We start from the raw sequence: 21669 nt of genomic DNA, 5'->3' as shown, positions 1-21669 counted from the left end.
TCTTGAGCCACAGAGCCCCCTTAGCTTGGGCTGGCTGAGGCTGAGATGAGCCCTTCCCCAAGGAGGTAGCTTCCATACAGGGCAGCTGCCTGGGCAGCAGCTCAGGACCTTTATTGACCATATGACCCCTGGGGGTGCTAATGGGGTACCCTCAGGCCCCGCCCCAGCAGCCTCCGCCGAAGTTCTTGGCTGAGCAGTTCCTGTTCCCTGCGGGCACCCCGCAGTACACTTTGGTTCTCCTGGGCCCTCCGGATCAGGTAGGGGATCACTTCCTCCAGGGAGCCATAGGGGATGGACTTGTACACAGCATAGCCAGCCTGCCCTGGAGGGAGAGTATTTGCAGGGTGTGGGCTGGTGTTTGGGGAGAGGCTCCCCCAGGCCCCATCTGGAACAGAGATTTCCATTTCTTGAGAACATGGCAGACTAGGTGGGTTGGACAAAATCTCCCACTGAAAAAACTAAAAATCCTGGAGTAAACATTAAAAAAAAAATCTTCTCAAAGTTATGAAAATGCTGCCAAGAGAATAAGGAATTTACTAATCCAAGAATTAAGAGAAAGTGAGAATCCAGAGAAGGAAGTGTTACACAAGAAGCATTTCTATCCTGAAGGCAAAATTGAGCTGCTACTTAATGACTTCAAAGCTGAGGGGGTACAGAAATGGAGGCCCAAAGCCTGACCACGGTAAGAGTTATAAAGGAGAACTTCCCCAGATTAAGTTGGAATCCAAAAATCTAGACCCTCAAAGTAAGAGATAACAAGAAGTCAAACCTCCCACCCTCCCTCACTCCCGGGGAATGGCCTTGACCATGAGCAGAGCAAGGAAAAAAATAGAGAAATCCATCTCTGATAGGTTGTGGCCATGGGTTAGTCCCCTAAAATATTTGCAGCCTCAATTTGCATCCCTGGGATATCTCAAAAAAAAACCCTCAAGCTGTGAAGTTAGGGTACACTGACTTTGTACCCCTTAGCACCTGGCAGAAGAAAACATAAATCTTCTGGTCTCAGGCCCTGGTGAAAAACACAGTAAAGATAACAAAGCACACAGGCGACAAGATACCATGATGAAGAACCAACAAAAACAACAGACCGCAGACACAGAGACACAGGCCCGCAAGGCCTTCAGCTATGGGACAGATCTATCTGGAAGGGTCTGGCGCTCGGGCCGGCTGCAGGCTCTGGATGGGAGCCTGGCCAGGCATTGTCTGGGAATGGAAGATGGGATCTCTTTGGGAGGGAATGAGGCCTGGGGCTGACTGGGTGGGATGTGGGAGTGGGGCTGGGAGGGACAGATCATTCACATACCCAGTGCCAGGGAGACATGGTCACACATCCCCAGAAGTTGTCCAAAACAGACAGGCCCATCCAGAGGAATGCCCAGCTCCCACATGCTACAGAAAAGGCCACATCATCAATCCAGACAGTGGCTGGATCCAGAGCTGAAAGTCAGCCATGATGCACTCGTATGGCTGTGCTAGTTATTCAAATGTTGAAGTACTTCCAAACTCACTGATAAATAACCACTGCCCTGGGCCCCCTGAAGGATCCCCAGTGAGTCCCCACTTCTTCCCTGGAGCCCTGGGACCTCCCCATGCCCCAGCAAATAAGGGGCAATGCCTTGTTCAGCTGGGGCCTATGGGACCTGCAGGTGTAGCAGGAGTTAAATATTTTGAATATCCTCCCCAGATCCCCTTTGAACCTACTGGCCCACACTGTCCCTCCCCTTGTTCCACGTCCACCACCCTTTGGCCACCTATTTCCCAGTCCCCTACTTCATACCGCTTGGTTGCCTGGTGAACAGAGTCCTCATTGTGGGAAGCCACCATGAGGGGGCACATGGGGCCACGATGGGACACCTGGGTCAGCATCAGCTCCAGACAGCGGCTGTAACTGAAGGGAGATGAAGGTCTGGCATATGACACCTGGTAAGTGAGAGTTAGGCCCCAGGGACTGGGGATTTCTGTCCTTGGGAGGTGGGGTGCCTAAGGGCAAGGACCCTGAAGTCAGGAAGTACCTGCCTCCCACCTGCCTCCGCTGCGAGAGACATCCCCTCTCTGAGCCTTTTTCTTCTCTTTAACAACCCACGTTCACCTAACAGTGTTGTTGTGAGGATGGAGTGAGATGAGGGTGGACATAAAGCCTCTGGCACAATGGCACTCTCACAGCAAAGGGCCACATCACACAAGATGACATTTATCCAAGGTCATTCACTGCAGCAGTGTCTACAGAGCAGGGTTAGTAACAACCCAAATGACTGTAAGTGGGGGACCGGCTAAATGGACACCCAGAGGAGAGTGGAGTGCCCCTGCGGGGGCAGGGAGACCCCGTGATTACATGGTGATGTGAGTGGACGTGAGCTGTGTCGGTGTGTTCATTTTCATATCATTTTGATGCTTGAATCATGTGAATGTATTATTTATTCAAAATCTCTATTAAAACATTAATGGTACTGTGCTGGAGAAGATGTGGAGAAACTGGAACCCTCCCACCGTGCCGGTGTGAGTCTAAAATGCTGCAGCCACTTTGGAAAACCATCTGGTAGCTCCTCAAAAAGTTAAACGTGGAGTGACCATATGACCCAGCGATTCCAGTCCTAGAGAACTCAACTTTTAAGAGAATGAAAACTGTATGTTTACACAAAAATGTGTACGTGAATGTTCATAGCAGCACTATCCACAATTGACAAAAAACGTGGAAACAATCCAAATATCCATCAACTGATGAAAGGATAAATCAAATGTGGACTCTCCATACAATGGAATATTATGCGACCATAACAAGGAATGAAGCACTGACACATGCTACAACGTGGTTGAACCTTGAAAACATTATGCTGAGTGAAAGAAGCCAGGTACAAAAGGTCATATATTATATGATTCCATTAATATGAAATGTCCAGAATAGAGACAGAAAGTAGATTAGTGGTTGCCAGGGGCTGAGCGGGGGTGGGAATGGGGAGTGACTGCTAATGCATATGGGGTTTCTTTTTTTTTTTTTTTTTTTGCGGTACTCGGGCCTCTCACTGTTGTGGCCTCTCCCGTTGCGGAGCACAGGCTCCGGACGCGCAGGCTCAGCGGCCATGGCTCACGGGCCCAGCCGCTCCGCGGCATGTGGGATCCTCCCGGACCGGGGCACGAACCCGCGTCCCCTGCATCGGCAGGCGGACTCTCAACCACTGCGCCACCAGGGAAGCCCTGGGGTTTCTTTCTGAGGTGATGGAAATGTTCCGGAATTCGATAGTGGTGATGGCTGCACAGCCTTATGAACATACTAAAGGTCACTGAACTGTACACTTTAAAATAGCAAATTTTACGATATGTGAATTATATCTCAGTAAAAAAAAAACAAAGATGGTGCCAAATGATTAAGCCTATGGGACACAAATGTGCCTAGGAACCTTCATGGGCTTGGATGCAAGCTTAGCCTTCGTGGCTTGGCAACTTGCTCTGGAAGCTTGGTAAGTACTTGCAATTCTACAGACCTCTCCTTGGTCCACTGTGAAATGGAATTGGGCTTTGAAAACTCCATGAAGACAGGGCTTGGTGGCCACCTTGGTTGCCACTGCAACCAGGGTGCAACACAGTTCCTGATCTGAATCAGGTGGTCAGGGACTTCCCTGTTGGCACAGTGGTTAAGAATCCGCCTGCCGATGCGGGGGACAGGGGTTCGAGCCCTGGTCCGGGATGATCCCACATGCCGTGGAGCAACTAAGCCCATGCACCACAACTACTGAGCCTGAGTTCTAGAGCCCGTGAGCCACAACTACTGAGCCTGCGTGCCATAACTACTGAAGCCCGTGCGCCTAGAGCCCGTGCTCCACAACAAGAGAAGCCACCGCAATGAGAAGCCCACGCACAGCAACGAAGAGTAGCCCCCACTTGCTGCCTGAGCGCAGAAAGCCTGAGGGCAGCAACAAAGACCCAACACAGCCAAAAATAAATAAATAAATTTAAAAGAAAAATAAATAAAGTGGTCAGCAAGTATGTATTGAAAGAATAAATTCTTTTTTTTTTTTGGCTGCGGCCTCTCGGCTTACATGATCTTAGTTCCCCAACCAGGGATTGAACCTGGGCCCCTAACAGTGAAAGCCCAGAATCCTAACCACTGGACTGCCAGGGAATTCCCTGAAAGAATAAATTCTTTCTTCCCAGGGCCATGGGATGGTGGCCCAAGGAACTCACAATGATTTGAGGTGAGTAAAAATGTGGGTTCTAGAGCCAGTCTGCCAAAAATCTTGGCCCTGCCACTCACTAGCTGTGCAACCGTGGGTAAGTGATTCCACTTCTCTGTGCCTCGATTTCATCCTCTGTGAAATGGGGATGATAATAATAGTATCTACCGCTTGGGTTGTTTATTCATTCTTTCAACAGATCTGTACCAAGCACCCACCACACAGCAGGCGCAATTTTAAGCACTGGGGGTTCAGCAGTGAACAAATCAGAATGCCCTGCCCTCCTGGGCCCACGCTCCCGTGGGTGAGACGAATAATGAGCAACCGAATGTGAAACCTCAACTGCTGATAAGTGCCGGAAGAAAAATAAATCTAAGAAGTGAGTGGGTGTGGAAAGTTCTAGTTTTTGATAGGGAGAGCAGGAAGGTCCCCTGAGAAGGTACCAACAAGTAAAGATCTAAGGAGTGAGGGATTGAGCCACACCACTGTCTGGAGGGACAAGGTTCTGGGCAGTGGGAACAGGAAGTGCAAAGGCCCTGGGGGTCATCAAGGACGCCAGCGTGGCTGGAGTGAAGTGAGCGAGGGGACAGGATTGCAGGCGGCTGCAAGGATCTGGGGTTTCTCAAGGGTGCACTGGGAGCCATGGGGGGATTTTGAACTGAGGAGGGACAAGATTTGAGGCAGGCTCCCTCTGGCTGCACATGGGGACCGAATGGGGAGGGGGGATAGAGAAGGGAGCAGGAAGCCCAAGGAGGAGGCTGCTCTTCAGGTGGGAAGTGACGGTGTCCTGGACTGGGGAGAGGGAGTGTTGTGTAGACCCACACAGGACACTCAGCACCCTGGGGAGTGAGCTCTAATGAAAGGTTAGATGCTAATATTATTTGTCTCAGAGGCCAGCCTGCCCCAGTCCCACCTCTGACTGGTAGCCTTGTAGTCAGGCTGAGTGGGATCTTCGGTACCCTGGAGCCGGGCCACCTCTCTCTCCTTGTCCAGATATGCCCCTCGTACCAGCTTCACCCCGAAGGCCAGGCCAGCCCTGTCTGCGGCCTCAGCATCCCGCCTCAGCTGCTCGTAGGTGTCCTGGCAGAGCACAGGGGCAGCTTCGGGTCAAGGTGCTGGGACCCCGGCCTGCGGTCCCCTCCCCCGGACCCCCCCCCACCCGCCCCAAGTGCACCACACACCTTCAGATAGGCCTGGTAAGTGTTCCACACCCAGGGCCCGCCTTCCCTGGGGCTGTTCCAGCGAGTGGCCAGAGCGGCCACCAGCAGAGAGAGTGCAGGGTTCAGGGAGGTATACTCAGCGTCCACCAGGAGCCTCACATGCTGGGCCCGGGCGTGCTGAGGGTGAGAGGGACTGTGGTTGGGCCCCCAGGAGTGACCAGCAAGCAGGTGCAGTGGAGCCAGACCGCGGCCGCAGGTGTTACCTGTACCACCCGGTGCAAACGGCTCAAGGAGGCCTGGAGATGCCGGGTTTGCTCGACATTGAGGCAGGAGACCTGGAGGTCCTGTGGGGGGTGGGGGGTGGCAAGAGCAGTTCAGGGCTACTGGACCCTTCCAGAACCTAAGTCTTCTCTCCCCCACCAGCAGGAAGGGAAAAACAGTTCAGAAATTGTTAGAAATCTGAAAAGTAGCTGTATCACATTGATATTATTTATTGAGGTATAATACAATGGTTGAGAGCTCAGAATCTGAGTTTGAATCCTGGCTCCACCACTTACTGTGTGGCCTTGAACAAATCATATAACCTCTCTGGGCCTCAGTGTTCTTCTCTGTAAAATGGGGGTGATAATAATAACTACCTCATGGAGTTGCTGTGTGGATAAAAATGGGTTAATATATGAGATGTGCCTGGACATAAACAGGACAGGACAGTGCCAGAATATGGTAAGCACTCAATACCTGTTATAATAACAGGTGGCTTCAAATGCCATCTTACGTATTTAACCTTTACAATGATCCTAGTAGGCAGATGTTATTCCAAGCCCCATTTTCCAGTGGGAGGGTGACGTGACTTGGAATTAGCATCTAGAAAGTGCCTGGAACAGTAGCTAGCTCAGAGTAAGAGCCATAAGTGTTACCTCGCATTCGTCTCTTGGGACCTCAGTTTCCTCATCAAACTTTGAAGGCCTCATTGCAACTCACTAGGCTCCCCTGGTCTGACCCCTCTGCTCTCACCTCCTCCCGCCCTCCACCTGACTTACTGCCCTCCAGCCTCACGGGCCTCCCTGCTAGTCTTTGAACATGCCAGGTACCTTCCCACCTCAGAGCCTTTGCTCTGGCTGTTCCTTCCGCCTGGAACACTTTTTGCCCAGATGTCTGCTTACTTCACTCCAACCTCTCTGCGGGGTCTTTATTTCAATGCCACCTTCTCTATGAGGTTTTCTCTGGTTTGAACTTGCAACTCCCTTCCTGGGGCTTTCCTTTCCCCTTCCTCAGCCTTATTTTTCCCTACAATGGCTGTCTATACTTGTAACATATCGGCTTTGTTTTAGTATAATTAAACATTTATTACATTTTTTCACACACTTAGGGATAGAGTAAAGAGAGGGCAATGTTTCTCTGTGTCTGTCTCTGAGCCACACTCCCCATCTGAATCCAAGATTATTTGATTGTAAGGGAGCAATAAACAGAAACCTTTCAAAAGAGCTCAAGTGAAAAGGTGGTTTACTAATATGGGGAAGCTCTCAGAGCCCAATTTCTTTCTTTTTTTTTTTTTTTTGCGGTACGCGAGCTTCTCACTGTTGTGGCCTCTCCCGTTGCGGAGCACAGGCTCCGGACACGCAGGCTCAGCGGCCATGGCTCACGGGCCCAGCCGCTCTGCGGCATGTGGGATCTTCCCAGACCGGGGCACGAACCCGCGCCCCCCGCATCGGCAGGCGGACTCTCAACCACTGCGCCACCAGGGAAGCCCTCGGAGCCCAATTTCAAAAGCACCTACTTTATCTGCATTAATAAATTTGATCCCCTAAAACAATTAAGTAAATATTATTCCCAATTTCCAGATTAGGAAACTGAGACCCCGAGGGGTACTAGAACCTAAACTTGAAAAAGAATGATTTTCCTGGCTCGGTGCGCTGCCCACCCCCCCCACCCCCCGCCACCCTGGCACGAGGCCCTGCAAGCCCCAACTGGGCGTTGGTTTTAACAATTGAGTGTCTCTTGCACCTCCCAGACTAGCAAGTAATTACCTCGAGGGCAGAGATTTTGTTTATCTTGGTCATCATCCCCACCCCTGGCACAGCACCTGGAATGTGGTAGATGTTCAACAAACGTTTAGAGAATTGTTACATTTGTAATGTGGAAATAATAACTATCCCTAGTTCAGGGTCCTCTTATGGGGATTCAAGGGTGAATGTGAGCTGCTGGTGACTCAGGGAGTCCAGCTGGGTTCAAAGAAATTGGGAAGTTAAAGAAAGAGGAACAGGTGGAATTTAGGGCTCCAGTATAGTCAACAGGATGGATATGGATCCCATCCTGGGGGAGAAGACTCTCCAGGAGAAGGGGAGGGTGAGGGGCACCTGCGGAGTTCTTCTCCTCAGTCAGAGAATTGTCTCCCTATGGGGCATCATCCCAGGAGAGTTCTGGGGTGTGAGCAGCTGGTGGAGCCACCACCCTCACAGAGGGTCGACAGGGTGCCACATGCAATTTCAGGTCCTCATTTACCCTTCACCACCCTCTGAAGTAGGGACTATTGTCATCCCCATTTTACAGAGGGGGAAACAGAGGTGAAGGCATAGAGAGTTGAAGTCATTCGTCTAAAATCACACAGCTTGGGACTTCCAAGCTGTGTCTGGTGGAGAATGGTTAAGAATCCGCCTGCCAATGCAGGGGACACGGGTCCAAGCCCTGGTCCGAGAAGATCCCACATGCCACGGAGCAACTAAGCCCATGAGCCACAACTACTGATTCTGCACTCTAGAGCCTGTGAGCCACAACTACCGAGCCCGTGTGCCACAACTACTGAAGCCTGCATGCCTAGAGCCTGTGCTCCGTAACAAGAGAAGCCACAGCAATAAGAAGCCCACGCACCTCAACGAAGAGTAGCCCCCGCTTGCCGCAACTAGAGAAAGCCCGCACGCAGCAACGAAGACCCAACACAGCCAAAAATATAAATAAATAAATAAACTTATAAAATCACACAGCTTGACCTGGGATTTAAACCTCAGCATCTTCAGGCAGAGAGTAAATGCTTCCCTTGAACACATATAAACCACTTAGGACAGTGCACGTGGTAAGTTCTCCACCATTAATTTTCTGTTTCAGACTCACTTGCTCCATTCATTTACTCATTTATTTAACATATGTTTATCACATCTTGTCTAGGTGCCATGGCCTGGGATATGGCCGTGAACAGGACAGTTATGAATCGTGCTGTGGAGCCAGTGGCTGTGAAGACCAAGGATGGGTGGGGCCTGGGATCGGGATGGGGGTGGTAGGACTGCTCTGAGATGGGGACAGGAGGAAGGGGCAGGTTTGGGGAGACACAGGCCAGTGTGGGACCCAGTTGGTGTGAGGGGTCTGGGGGACGACCAGGCGGAGGTTCCAGAGGGACTGGAGACAGAAGGCAGGCATCATGAGTGCAGAGCAGGGAAACAGGCTGTAGGGGTGGGTGCGAAGGCCCCTCGGAGGGGAGTAAGGAGTGAGAGGGGAGTGAGCCGGCACCTCGCCCTGAGGAACCTCCATATTTAAGAGTCAGGCAGAGTAAAACCTAACAAAGGTTGAGAATGAACTGGCAGAGATGGAAAAGGAACACCAGGTCTGATGGTGCTGGGGAAGCCAAGGGAACCTAGTGACACAGAGGGATGAGGGCCCCTCTGTCATCGTGCAGATGCCAGCCTGGCAGGGGCTTTAGTCTTTAAAACCACCCTGGGAAGAAATTACTATCACTGCCCTCACATCAGTAAACTAAGTTCATGAAGAGGTGAAATTCGGTACACTCCAGAGCTGATCCTTTGAAGCACTAAGTCCTGCTTCTATGTGTTCTGTGACACATATTAAAAATTACGAATTAAGAAAAGAAACCTCAGCAGGTCCCAGGCAGCATTACTTGGGGTGACGGAGACTCAGAAACCACCCGGGTGTCCATCCCAGGAGAGGTAAACCATGTGGCCAGAAGCAGCCATTAAAAACAACGGATTAGGGACTTCCCTGGTGGTCCAGTGGTTGGGACTCCACACTCCCAGTGCAGGAGGCCCAGGTTCGATCCTTGGTCAGGGAACTAGATCCCACATGCTGTAACTAAGAGTCCACATGCTACAACTAAAAGATCTCGCACGCGGCAACGAAGATCCCGCGTGCCACAACTAGGACCCAGAGCAGCCAAACAAATAAATATTTTAAAAAATGGATTAGATGTACACAGAGATGCTTGGAGGGATCTTAAAATCAGAATGCTCAGTGAAAAAAGTAAGAAACAGAATGCCGTAGATAACATAATGTTACTTGTGTGCGTTTAAAACTATACCCTCCACCCCCCACCCAGCCCCATTGATGGAGAAGGGCACAAGGGAACTTCCTGCAGTGATGGAAATGTTCTATACCTTGATAGGGATTTGAATTGCTCAGGTGTGTGTTTGTCAAAGCTCATCATCAAAGGGTACATTTACAATGTGTGCATTTCATTGTACGTAAATTTTACCTGAAAAGAAATAAATACAGAACTCTAATTAGTGATGTGCATTCTGAAGCATTTGGGGGAGAAGTGTGCTGATGTCTGCAACTTACTTTGAAATGCATCAAAAAAATGTGGATTGATGGATGGATAGAGGAATGGAGAGAAGGATAGATACGATTTAAAGCAAGTATAAGCCCAGTGGCATGGACATACATACACTACCAAGTGTAAAACCGATAGCTAGTGGGAAGCAGCCGCATAGCACGGGAAGATCAGCTCGGTGCTTTGTGCCCACCTAGAGGGGTGGGATAGGGAGGGTGGGAGGGAGGGAGATGCAAGAGGGAAGAGATATGGGGATATATGTATATGTATACCTGATTCACTTTGTTATAAAGCAGAAACTAACACACCATTGTAAAGCAATTATACTCCAATAAAGATGTTTAAAAATAAATAAATAAATAAAGCAAATATAGTTAAATGTTAACGGCAGCAGGTATATGGGTGTTCACTGTAAAATTCTTTCAACTTTTCTGTATGTTTGAAAATTTTCATAATAAAATGTTGGAAAAATATGCCCCCAAAGAGCATATACTTGGCAAAACAAAATCACAGTAACAAAGAGATACATGCTGCTGATGGCAGGGAAGGTAGAAATAAGATATGGAAATAAAGAATAAATGAAAGAGGGACTTCCCTGGGGGCGCAGTGGTTAAGACTCTGTGCTCCCAACGCAGGGGGCCCAGGTTCGATCCCTGCTCAGGGAACTAGATCCCACATGCATGCCGCAACTAAGGGGCCTGCCGGCTACAATTAAGAGCACACGTGCCACAACTAAGGAGCCCACCTGACACGACTAAAACCCGGCGCAACCAAATAAGTAAATGAATAAAGTAAATATTTTTCAAAAGTTACAGTTAATTAAAAAAAAAGAATCAGTGAAAGAACAAATGAGTGAATGAATGAACCAAAACCCATTGGTCTAATCATAGCTTCCATCTAGTTAGCACACACTAGCATAGCTGAGTCGATTGATAAAATATTGATTGCTTTCTTCTAGTTGGTAAAGAGCTGCTGTCTCAGTGTCTCCTCTGAGAGCTCCCAGCCCCCAGGCCCCTCCCCTAGAGTCCCCAGGTGACCCATATTCCATTTATTCCAGCCATGCCCCAGGTCTGTAGCCACACTTATTCTGATCATTCTAAGCCTGGAAAGTAGAGGTAGTTAAACATTTTGAACATGCCGCTGGCGGGTGCCTGCTACCTCCAAGTCCAGGGGGCTCTGCTTCCCCCACATTCCCCACCAACCATTCAATCTCCCCCAGCCTGAGCTCCTTACCCGCCCAGAGTCCATGGCTTCAGCCAGTCTTTCAGGGCTCAGCTCCAAGGAGCCCCCTGGCCTTCGGACACGTGAGGTTAGCTCCTTCTGGAATGGGGTGGTAGGTGGGGTAGCGAGGGGGACCTGGGGGGCGCCCACCCCCTCCCCTCCCACCCTGCCCGTCCCTTACACAGAGCCGAGTGCTCATCAGAGCCGTAATCTTCAGCTGCATGAGGATGTTTCCAGTCGGGCCGGGGCTCTCCAGGAGGCCTCGTGACAGGTCCACACATCGAAGCATAGCGCTGAGGTTCCCCTCATACCAGGCCTCGCTGCCCAGCCAGCAGGCGTCAGGGTTTGGAGCCCACTAACCCCCTTCTTGCAAGCCTCCCGGCCACCCTGGTCCCTGGCCCCCTACTCACCCGGTCTTGACAGCTGAGTCTGGCTCCTCCTCAGTGGGCACCGCCAGCAGGGGCCGGAGGCCTAGGCTCTGCAACTGTTGGACACAGCCCCTCACCTCCTCTGTGGTCTCACCAGCCACAAACTGCCCGTAGATGGATGCTCGGAGAAGCGCGCCCGAGAGCTGGGACCCCAGGAGTCGCTGAGACCAGGCTTGGAGCTGGGGTGACAGGGAGCAAGGGCTCAGAGCCTGGCCCTGGGGACCCCCTGGGCCAGTCCCCACGGTCACTGCTCACCGCCAGGCCGTGGGTGACCAGAGGGGGCCAGGCACACAGCCGTAGCACCAGCAAAGCCCGGGTCAGTTCTCCTGTGCCCTTGAGGTGGAAGGCCCCACCATCAAAGCTCAGGGGCTTCCAGCCCCCAGCGGAGGACCCCGCTTGGGAGCAGAGCACACGACAGGTCCAGAGCATCAGGAATCCTTCGCCACTTCCACACCAGGTCAGGGGGCTTCGGAGGCAGCTGGTCCACCTAGTGCCCCTTGCCCGGCCAGGGCCAGTGACTGATTAACCAGACAGTAACCAGGGAAAGGTAAATCTTTAGGATCACAGGCTCCTTGAGGGGCAGTTAATTATTAACTTATGGGGACATAGTTCAGAATAATGGGGACAGGAAAGGAACCCCCCCAAAACAGCCCCCAACGACCCTCAGAATAACAGCTCACAATTATTAGGTGCCCATCATATGCCAGTGGGTGTTAAGTGAGAATGTGGGCTCTGGGAGCAAGGCAGTGTGGCTTTGTGACCTTGGGAAAGGTATTCACCTCTCTTGTTGCAATTGCTTCATCTTAAAATGGGAGAGAGGGTAGTGCTGCTGAATAAATTTGAAAATGCACATAACCTTTTACCTATCTGTTCCCTGTTAAGTATATATCTTAGAGAACTTGAACATGGGCATCAGGAAACATGTACAGGAAGAAATGTTCCCAGCAGCATTGTTTGTAATAGTCCCAAATGGGAATTTCCATCAACTGGAGAATGGATAGATACATTGTGGTATCGTCATACAACAGAATACTACAGAGTCGTGAAAGGAGCGTAAACTACTGATACGTAAAACCACATGGATAAATCTCACACACGTGGTGTGTGAAAGAAACCAGACATCAAACAGCCAAACAGGACATGCTGTCCTATTCTATTCAAAAAACTCAAAAGCAGGGATAATGAAATGGCAATATAGTATGGGGGATACATACATCGGTGGTCAAACTATAAAGAAAGGCAAGCAAGGAAATTATTATCACAAAAGTCAGAAAGGTGGTTACCTCAAGGGATTAGAGGAGTTGTAGCTGGGTAGGGGCTCATGGGGACTTCTATGTCCTTTTTATCTTAACCTGATGAAGATTCACAGTTATTCACATTATAAGTATTTTTTAAAGCCATACATTTATATTTTACACTCCTGAATGTACAGTACATTTCACAATAAAATAAAAACAAGAAATTAATCATAGTATCAGCCTCACGGAGTTGTTATGAGGATCCAGTGAGCTCGTGGACACACACAGCCTGGTATACAGTATGTGCTCAATACATACTGGCTGTGATCATTAAGTTTTGTGTACGTACAACCCCATTGGTGTCTATGCCCCTGAAGAGGTATATGACATTAATCACCCCTGTGTTTAGGGATCCCCAAAACCACATCAGGCTCACCGATTTGCTGGAGGGACTCAACTCAGAAAAACTGGTTTACTCATGGTTATGATTTATTACAGTGAAAGGATACAGATTAAAAATACCAAAGGGAAGAAGCTATGGGACATAGGAGACATACGACCTGGAGACACCAAGACAAGACATAGGTCCTGGAGACACCAAAGCAAGCTTCTCATTGTCCTTTCCCAGCGGAGCCCAGTGAATGGTGCTCAATTCTCCCAGCAACAAAACATGAAAACACACATGGAGTGCTACAGCCAGGGACATTCACATGAGCTGTGGTGTCCAGACTTTTATTGGGGGTCAGTCACATGGGCATGGCCTACCTCCCACATGACTGACCTTAGTCTCCAGCCCCTCCAGGGGTCAAGCTTATACTGCACAGCCCAAGGACCCCAGGTAAACAAAGATACTCCTAACAAGCAGGATATTCCAAGGGATTAGAGGTTACCTCCCAGGAGTTGGACAAAATTAATCCTTTAATGCACAACCTCCCATTCACAGATAGTAAAAGTGGAGCCTCAGAGAGGTAAAGATGTCTGAAGTCACACAGCCAGTGGCCAAGTGTGGATTTAATGTCCTTGTCCCCTAAACCCCAGGAATAATATTTTAACCACCCTTTTTGCAGTCTTTTCCTCAGTACCTAATTCACAGAATCAAGGGACAAGAGTCAGACTATAAATCCAGAAAATCCTGGGTTAAAAAGTCTTTAAACTTTTCTTATTACATGCACAGTTCATATTTTAAAATTAAGATAATACAAAAGGAAAAGGAGTGAAACAGTTTCTCCAACTCCTCAATTCACGCCTCTAAAGCAACAGGGTATCCTTGCAGAGGGTAATTTGTGCATAGAAACACACCTATATAGCTATTTTTTGTTACATAAATGAGAAAATACTACTTGTCCCTTTGCACATTGATTTTTTTACTTAATGTATTTTGAGGGATTGTTTCCATCTGAGCACATATAGCTGGATCTCAGATTTGAAAGATTTTATGTTATTTCTCTCTTTAATCTTTAATAGATTTCACCAGCGAAGCCATCTGGGCCTGGAGCTTTCTTTGTGGGAAGGATTTTAACAATAAGTTCAATTTCTTGAATAAATATATTTTCTATTGCATCTTGAGTTGCTCTCATATGTTGTGTTTTTCAAGGAATTGGCATTTCATCTAAATGGTCAAGGCCTTGACACAAAGTCGTCATAATATTCACTTTACATCCTTTTAATGGTGACAGAATTTGTAGTGATAATCTCTCTTCCAATCTTGATATTAGTAATTTCTGTTCTCTCTTTTTTTTTTCGTGATCAGTCTAACTGGGGATTTTATCAATCTTGCTGATTTTTTCAAACTTTGTTCATTTTCTCTATAGTTTGCTGATCTGCCTCATTTTTAACATTTGCAGATCGTTGTGTTGAATGCATTCCCATCACTGATAATTTCTTCACTTTCCCTGACATTTTATCATGAAAATTTGCAAACAAAGTTTAAAGTTGTCTTACAGAATGTCCTACATATTGTATTTGCCTGATCATTGTGATGTCATTTAATGTGTTCCTTTATCTTCTGTATTTCCTGTAAACCAGAGTTTGGGTCTAAAGTCATAAATTTTAAAATTTATTTTTTTGAAGTACAGTTGATTTACAATGTTGTGTTAATTTCTGCCATACAGCAAAGCGATTCAGTTATACATATATATACACATCATTCTTTTTCATATTATTTTCCATTTTGGTTTATCACAGGATATTGAATATACTTCCCTGTGCTCCACAGTAGGACCTTGTTGTTTATCCATTCTGTATATAATAGTTTGCACCTGCTAATCCCAAACTCCCAACCCATCCCTCTCCCACCCCTTGGCAGCCACAATTCTGTTTATGTCTGTGAGTCTGTTTCTGTTTCATAGATAAGTTTTCTGTGTCATATTTTTGATTCCACATGTGAGTGATATCATATGGTACTTGTCTTTCTTTTTCTGACTTATCTCACTCAGTATGATAATCTCTAGGTCCAACCACGTTGCTGCAAATGGCACTATTTCATTCTTTTTTATGACTGAGTAGTATTCCATTGTATATACGTACCACGTCTTCTTTATCCATTCATCTGTTGATGGACATCTAAGTTGTTTCCACGTGGATAAGATCAACTTCTTGAGTCAGTGCTGATCCGGCAAGAAGTAGAGGAGGCCACAAGAATCACTCCTTCAAAAAAGTCATGATCTGACAGGGGATAGAGTAGGGGGCAGCGGGGAGAGGTAGAGTGCTCTAACAGTGGTTTTACTGACAGTGGCGCTGCTTACCAAGGTGCCGTGGTGTTGCACTCATCGCTCCACTAGAGGCGGTGCCAAGATCTTCCCCTCCCTCATGAGAGGTTCTCAGGACAAAATTAGTTATCCAGGTGTGTTTGACGTTTTCCAAGGATGTTTATGCTGGAGGGTAGGCAGGCAGGCCCTGATTGCTCTTTAATTAAGTTACAAGGAGATATATAGCAGTGGGAAAACTCAGTTCTGGGTGGGAAAGGCACCTTAGTGGGATTTGGAGAAGATATTTTTTATTTCTCAGCTGGCAGATCTTACATTTTTCCCCCCTTGCTTGTTCTTAAGGAGATAGAACCAGGACTTCCCTGGTGGAACAGTGGTTAAGACTCCACACTCCCAATGCAGGGGTCCCGGGTTTGATCCCTGCTCAGGGAACTAGATCCCACATGCATGCTGCAACTGAGAGTTCACACGCCACAGCTAAGGAGCCCGCGTGCCACAACTAAGGAGATAGAACCAAGCAGCAGCAGGTGAACTGCTTGCATTTAGGGATCTCAAAGGTTAATGGTGATAGAGGGAGATTATTGAAGGGAGAATGAATTTGCTCCTTTCTCAAATTAGGCATAGGTGAGCCACACTTACACTGAACTAGTGATGTGTGTGGTTGTATCAATTTCCCATAGTAGGAGGAAACTAGCCTGCTCCCTGACCTCTGACAATGTGTTAACCAATCGAAGAATTTAGTTCTTCTCCCAGGGTAGAGATGTGGGGGGTGAACTGGGGCGTGGTGATGAGATTATTATCAGTCTGATGTTGATATTTACAAATGTGAAAAGTACAGACTGTCCCAGGATGGGGCCATCCAAGGCTAGGGGTGAGTTCTTTAGGGTTATCGAGTAAGAGGGATGAGAAATGGGAAATCTCATCAGTAGTTAACTTTGAGGTCTGTCCTAAAAGAGAAGATAAATCACTCTAAAATAATGATGTTCCAGCCTGGTAATATATAGAAAAATAAAATCACCAAGCACACAAGAAAGTAAGCCACTGTGAGTGAGGGTTAGCAGAAGCAACTGCTCCAGTTAACAACTGTTGCAAAGTAAACTACCCCTAATATTGGTAGCTTTTAAAAATAGCGATAATTTATTTTGCTTACAATTTCCCAATTTGGGCAGGGCTCAGTTCCGTTGTTTGTTTCTGTTCCATGTAGTATGAGCAGGGTTGGCTCAACTTGGGGCTGGAGGATGCACTTTCAAGATACTGTACTCACGTGCCTGACAACTTGGTGCTGGCTGTTGGCTGGAGATTCGGTCAGGTCTGTGGGCTGGGGGCCTCAGTTCCTCTCCATAGGATGCTTGGATTTCTTTGCAGCATGGTGGTGGAGTTCTTAGAGAGAGCATGCTAAAGGAATCAGGGAGGAGTTGTACTGCCTTTTATGACCTAGCTTTGGAAATCACAATGTCACTTCTGCCATAGTCATAAACTTGCCCTGTGTCAAGTCATATTGTAAAGAGCAAATCTTGTTTTGGCCATCTTTGGAAAAATACAGTATAACACAACAACAAACAAAAGATTCAGACCTGCAAGAATTTCAGATATTGGAATTGTCAAAATCAGACTACAGACTAGCCCTTTGTAAAATTTTTAAAGAAATAAAATATACAATCACAAATGTAAGCAAGCAACAAGAGAGTATCAGGAATGAAAAAAGTGGATTTGAAAAATAAAAGATGAAACTTTTAGAGATTAAAAATATAACAAATGCAATTCCCACAATAAAAATTAAAACAGTGGATTAGACATAGCTGAAGACAGAACTTTTGAACTGAAAGATTTATCAGAGGAAATTACATAGCACAAAGAGATGGATATATGAAAGAGAGATTAAGATACATCAAATATCTAATAGAAGACCAAAAAGCAGAAAATAGAACAGAGGAACAGCAATCTTTGAAGAAATGATGGCTGAGAATTTTCCAGAACTGATGAAAAACATGAATCCACAGTTCCAAGAAGCAAGTATATCCTAAACAAGATAAATAAAAATAAATTCATGCCTAAATACATCAAAGCGAAATTGCACAACATTGAAGACAACCAGATCTACTATTTATCTCTGCATCCTCCAGAGTACAGCATGGACTAGATGCCCCACAAATTCTTACTGAATAAAATGGGTGGGCATACCAGGTCGAGATCACAGACGATTTAAAGACAAGGAGGTAAAGCATTTCTTCTTAACTACCTGAAACACAGAACTAGGATTGGTAGAAAGTGAAGTTGAAAATGACAGTGCGGTGGGAGGCAGAGGCTAGGTGGGGAACCTTGAGCTCCTGGCAGAACAGGCAGAACACAACAAGCCGCTCAACAGTAGCTAGGGAAGGTTCTTGAATGAAGTTTCCAGATGGTCTTTCTGTGGGTGACCACCCACTTCCTGCTGAGAGTAAAAGGGGCTTTAATATTAGCTCAGAGGCAGGGCAGAGTTCTAAGGGGGAGAACAACTGCGGGGGTCAGAGTCCTCTCGCTGGTTCTGACTGGGTCACCTGATGACCCGTAAGCCAATCACTGGGCTTTAGAAAATAAGACGCTCGGGTTGGTCAGTTCCCAGGGCTGTCCCTATTCGTGGAGCCCCAGGTAGAGTGGGCTACATACGAAGCACAAAGCATATCTGAAGTAGGAGACCAGGCACCAATGCTTCCCGAGGGGAGACTGCAGGTCACCAGGAAAAGGGTGAATGAACTCTGGATGACAGGACAACTGAGCTCATGAGTAATTCTGATGGTTCCGGAAGAGAATACATAAAAAGAACTTAGAAAAGGGGTTGGCATGTGGAAACAGCTAATAAATGCTGTCTGTCCGTTGTTGCATTTCAGCTATTTAGTGGCTTCGTATCACCCATAGGATAAAGTACAAACGCCATAAGATGACCTTCGTGATATATCTTTGCCCATCTCGCCAGCCTCAATTCCTACCTCTCCCTGCCTTGACAGTTATTCTCCTGCGACAATTTTAAGAAAATCCCTCCGCACGCTGTGCTCCTGCGGTCCCCTATGTCTTGATGCCCTGCACAGCTACTTAGCCTTTAATATTGGGGCTCAGTGACCACTTAACATGCAGAAGACACTCCCACCACCACCACCAAGTTATTATCTCCAGCACAGACCCGTCCCCTGAGCTCCCAATACACAACAAATCTGGTAGATTGGTTCTTCCCAAAAGGGGCGGTACCGCCCCCTGGTGGGAGTTTTGGAAATTTGCGCAAACGTTTTTGGTTGCCGCGTTGACGGAGGGCGCTACAGACATTTTTTTTTTTAACATCTTTATTGGAGTATAATTGCTTTACAATGGTGTGTTAGTTTCTGCTTTATAACAAAGTGAATCAGTTATACATATACATATGTTTCCATATCTCTTCCCTCTTGCGTCTCCCTCCCTCCCACCCTCCAGACATTTAAGAGGCCAGCGTCAAGGCATGCTGCTGGATATTGCGTCCGCGTCCTGAACAACTTGAAAACATCGTTAAAGGCATTCATATGGGTAAAAAGATAAGTTTATAATTATCTTAAACTAATATAAATACGCATGTATGAAAAATTTTGGTATGGTTTAAAATATACGAACTTTTTTTCTGAAATGAAACTATACAGTAAATAGAGTGACAATTATAATTTATTTGTTCAGAACGGTACCAAGCGTTATTAACCATATCAGAAAATTATAATTCCAACCATAATGCCAGATATGAGATATAATGTAAAAAATTTAATGATATATAACACACATAAAGAAATGTGCCCATATCACAAGTATTGTGTGATAAATTTTCAAAAAATGACAACACCTGTGTAACTAGCACCCAGGTCAAGGAGCAACATTATCAGTCTCGTAAAAACCCTCCTTGTGTCCCTTTCCAATCACTGTCTCCCTCTCCCCCAAAGGTAACCACTCTTGCCACAAATCAGTTTTGACTGTTTTTAACTTTAAAGAGATGAAATCATACAGTATGTTCTCTTTTGGGTCTGACTGTCCATGTTGTTGCTCTAGATAGTCTTCATTTCCCTTATGATCTCCTTTTCTTAACCCAGCTTGAGCCAATCCGATTTGATCTGTCTGAAATTTGGAATAAAGGCACTACATTTCAGAGTCAGGCAAGGGTGTGGTGCTCTAGAACTGGGGCAGTCAATTCCTGGACAAGCAATAATTATGGACAAAGAGGGAAGCTAGGTATCTACAAGGAGAGAATGGAGGAAATCTGCTGAGGGATGTAGACAAAAGATGATGGGACCAATGAAAGATAAAAAGAACTGGATAGGGCTTCCCTGGTGGCGCAGTGGTTGGGAGTCCGCCTGCCAATGCAGGGGACACGGGTTCATGCCCCGGTCCGGGAGGATCCCACATGCTGTGGAGCGGCTGGGCCCGTGAGCCATGGCCGCTGGGCCTGCGCGTCCGGAGCCTGTGCTCCGCAGCGGGAGAGGCCGCAGCGGTGAGAGGCCCGCATACCACAAAAAAAAAAAAAAAAAGGAACTGGATAGATTTGCACAACCCATGAGACCCAGTTGTACTTCCGATTCTTTTCTTCCATGACATTGTCATGCACCTTTACAATGCACTTTTTAAAATCAACTTTTATTTTGATGTGATATCAGGCCTCCAGAAAAGTTCTGAGAAGGATACAAAGCATTTCAATACAGTTCACCCTCATTCCCCAAATGTCAACATTTTACCTTTGTTTTATCCTTTTCTATCTCTCTGTATAAACACACATTATTTTTCTCAGTTGTTTGAGAGTAAATTGAAGACATGATAACCTTTTACCCTAAACGATTAAGTGCACATTTCCTAAGAACAAGGCATTCTCTTACCCAACCGTAGTGTAATAGAATTAACATTGACACAATATTGTTATCTAATCTACAATTCTTACTCAGTTTTGTCAATTGTCCCCATAATACCCTTTATAGAAAATATGTGTTGCCCTCAGTTGCCATGTCTCTTTAGTCTCCTTTAAGCTGGAACAATTCAGTCATCTTTTGTGTTGTATGACCCTGACATATATGAAGATTACAGGACGGCTATTTTGTGGAATATCCTTCAATTTCAATATGTCTCCCTCATGATTAGATTCAGTTATGCACTTTAGTCAGGAATATCATTGACATGCTGTTGTACCTTCAATATTTCATATCAGCAGGCCCATGATGTCAATTTCTTACATGCCTGGTAATGTTAACTTTGATCATTTGGTAATTACTAATTTTCCCTTAGTAAGTAATAAAGTAAATGCCTTTTAGCTCTACTAATTTGAGTGAGTTTCTTCCCCTTGTAAATTATTCATTTCTGTATCAGTTTACTAAAGACCCCATTCAAACTGGCTTAAGGGAGAGGGTAATTTATGGTTGCAACTAACTAACTGAAGACGCCATTCAGATTTACCTAAGGGAAAAGGGGAATGTATAGTCCAGGAGTGGCTCTGACTTTGGGTATAGCTGGATCCAGGGGCTTAGCATAATTAGGAACTTGTCTTATTCAATGATATCTATATAAATTAAGAGGGACTCGATTCTGGGCAGACAGAAGCAATAGATATCTGTTACATTGATTCAAACAGTAGCAAAGAGGAAGTAAAAAGTGCGTGAAGAGACCCAACCACAGCCTGAGGGGTTCCTTTGGTGAGCCTTACCCAAGTGGTTTATGTGGTTCTGAGCAACCCAGGACCTGGATTATCCACATATTTTGTTCCCTGGCCATAATGATTGGTTCAGGGATGGACGTAAGACTCAAGCTGGGCTGATGAAAGACAGCCCCAAGACCTTCCAGAACTATTGGCAAAAGATGTACTCTGGCTCCTGAGCTTCTGGAATGCCAGCCTAGAACGGCAAGCGCTCATCTTTGTCCCCAAATGAAGGCTCTACCTGAGAATGAAGTCAACACAGAGAACAGCAAAGCCAAGAGATACAGAGAGATAGACCCCTCATAGTTTTGTTTCAATAAATTCACCTTTTCTCCTTAGCCAAAGTGGAAACAGAATGTTGTATGTTTCTCCTCCTTCTCCTCCTTCTCCTCCTCCTCTTCCTTCTTCTTCTCCTTCTCCGCCCCCTCCTCTTCCTCCTTCTTCTTCTTCTCCTCCTCCTCCTCCTTCTCCTCCTCCTCCTCCTTCTCCACCTCCTCCTCCTCCTCCTCCTTCTCCTCCTCCTTCTCC

At 46.7% G+C, this 21669-nt stretch overlaps 1 protein-coding gene across 2 annotated transcripts; it reads right to left on the bottom strand.

Moving 5' to 3' along the window:
* Positions 1–137: 137 nt before the first annotated feature.
* PRODH2 (proline dehydrogenase 2) lies at positions 138–11976 on the bottom strand. Of its 2 annotated transcripts, XM_022586369.2 has the most exons (10): positions 11789–11976; positions 11516–11712; positions 11287–11425; positions 11118–11204; positions 5593–5673; positions 5351–5506; positions 5083–5249; positions 1778–1888; positions 1304–1389; positions 138–322 (listed from the first exon to the last, which is right to left on the bottom strand). In XM_022586369.2, the coding sequence occupies exons 1-10, from the start codon at positions 11960–11962 to the stop codon at positions 138–140; spliced, it is 1383 nt and encodes a 460-aa protein (XP_022442077.1). In that variant the 5' UTR covers positions 11963–11976. The 2 variants fall into 2 exon arrangements, with proteins under 2 accessions (XP_022442077.1, XP_089758440.1); XM_089902314.1 differs by lacking the exon at positions 5351–5506.
* Positions 11977–21669: the final 9693 nt, after the last annotated feature.

This window comes from Delphinapterus leucas, chromosome 20, assembly GCF_059928025.1.
Source record: "Delphinapterus leucas isolate spDelLeu-1000000601 "Yukka" chromosome 20, BTC_Dleu_Yukka2, whole genome shotgun sequence".
Lineage (NCBI taxonomy): Eukaryota > Metazoa > Chordata > Mammalia > Artiodactyla > Monodontidae > Delphinapterus > Delphinapterus leucas.
The sequence above is the reverse complement of the archived record's forward strand: the minus strand, read 5'-3'. Positions and strand labels throughout refer to the sequence as shown.

What these genes read in the sequence shown, in the direction of transcription:
- PRODH2 (XM_022586369.2), bottom strand. Translation starts at nt 11,962, where the DNA reads ATGCTCTGGACCTGTCGTGTGCTCTGCTCCCAAGCGGGGTCCTCCGCT. An exon ending in GACTCAGCTGTCAAGACCGG is followed by an intron (nt 11,426 to 11,515) that starts GTGAGTAGGGGG and finishes CTGGCTGGGCAG; the next exon opens with CGAGGCCTGGTATGAGGGGA. An exon ending in TACAAGGCTACCAGTCAGAG is followed by an intron (nt 1,889 to 5,082) that starts GTGGGACTGGGG and finishes ATCTCCCTTCAG; the next exon opens with TTACAGCCGCTGTCTGGAGC.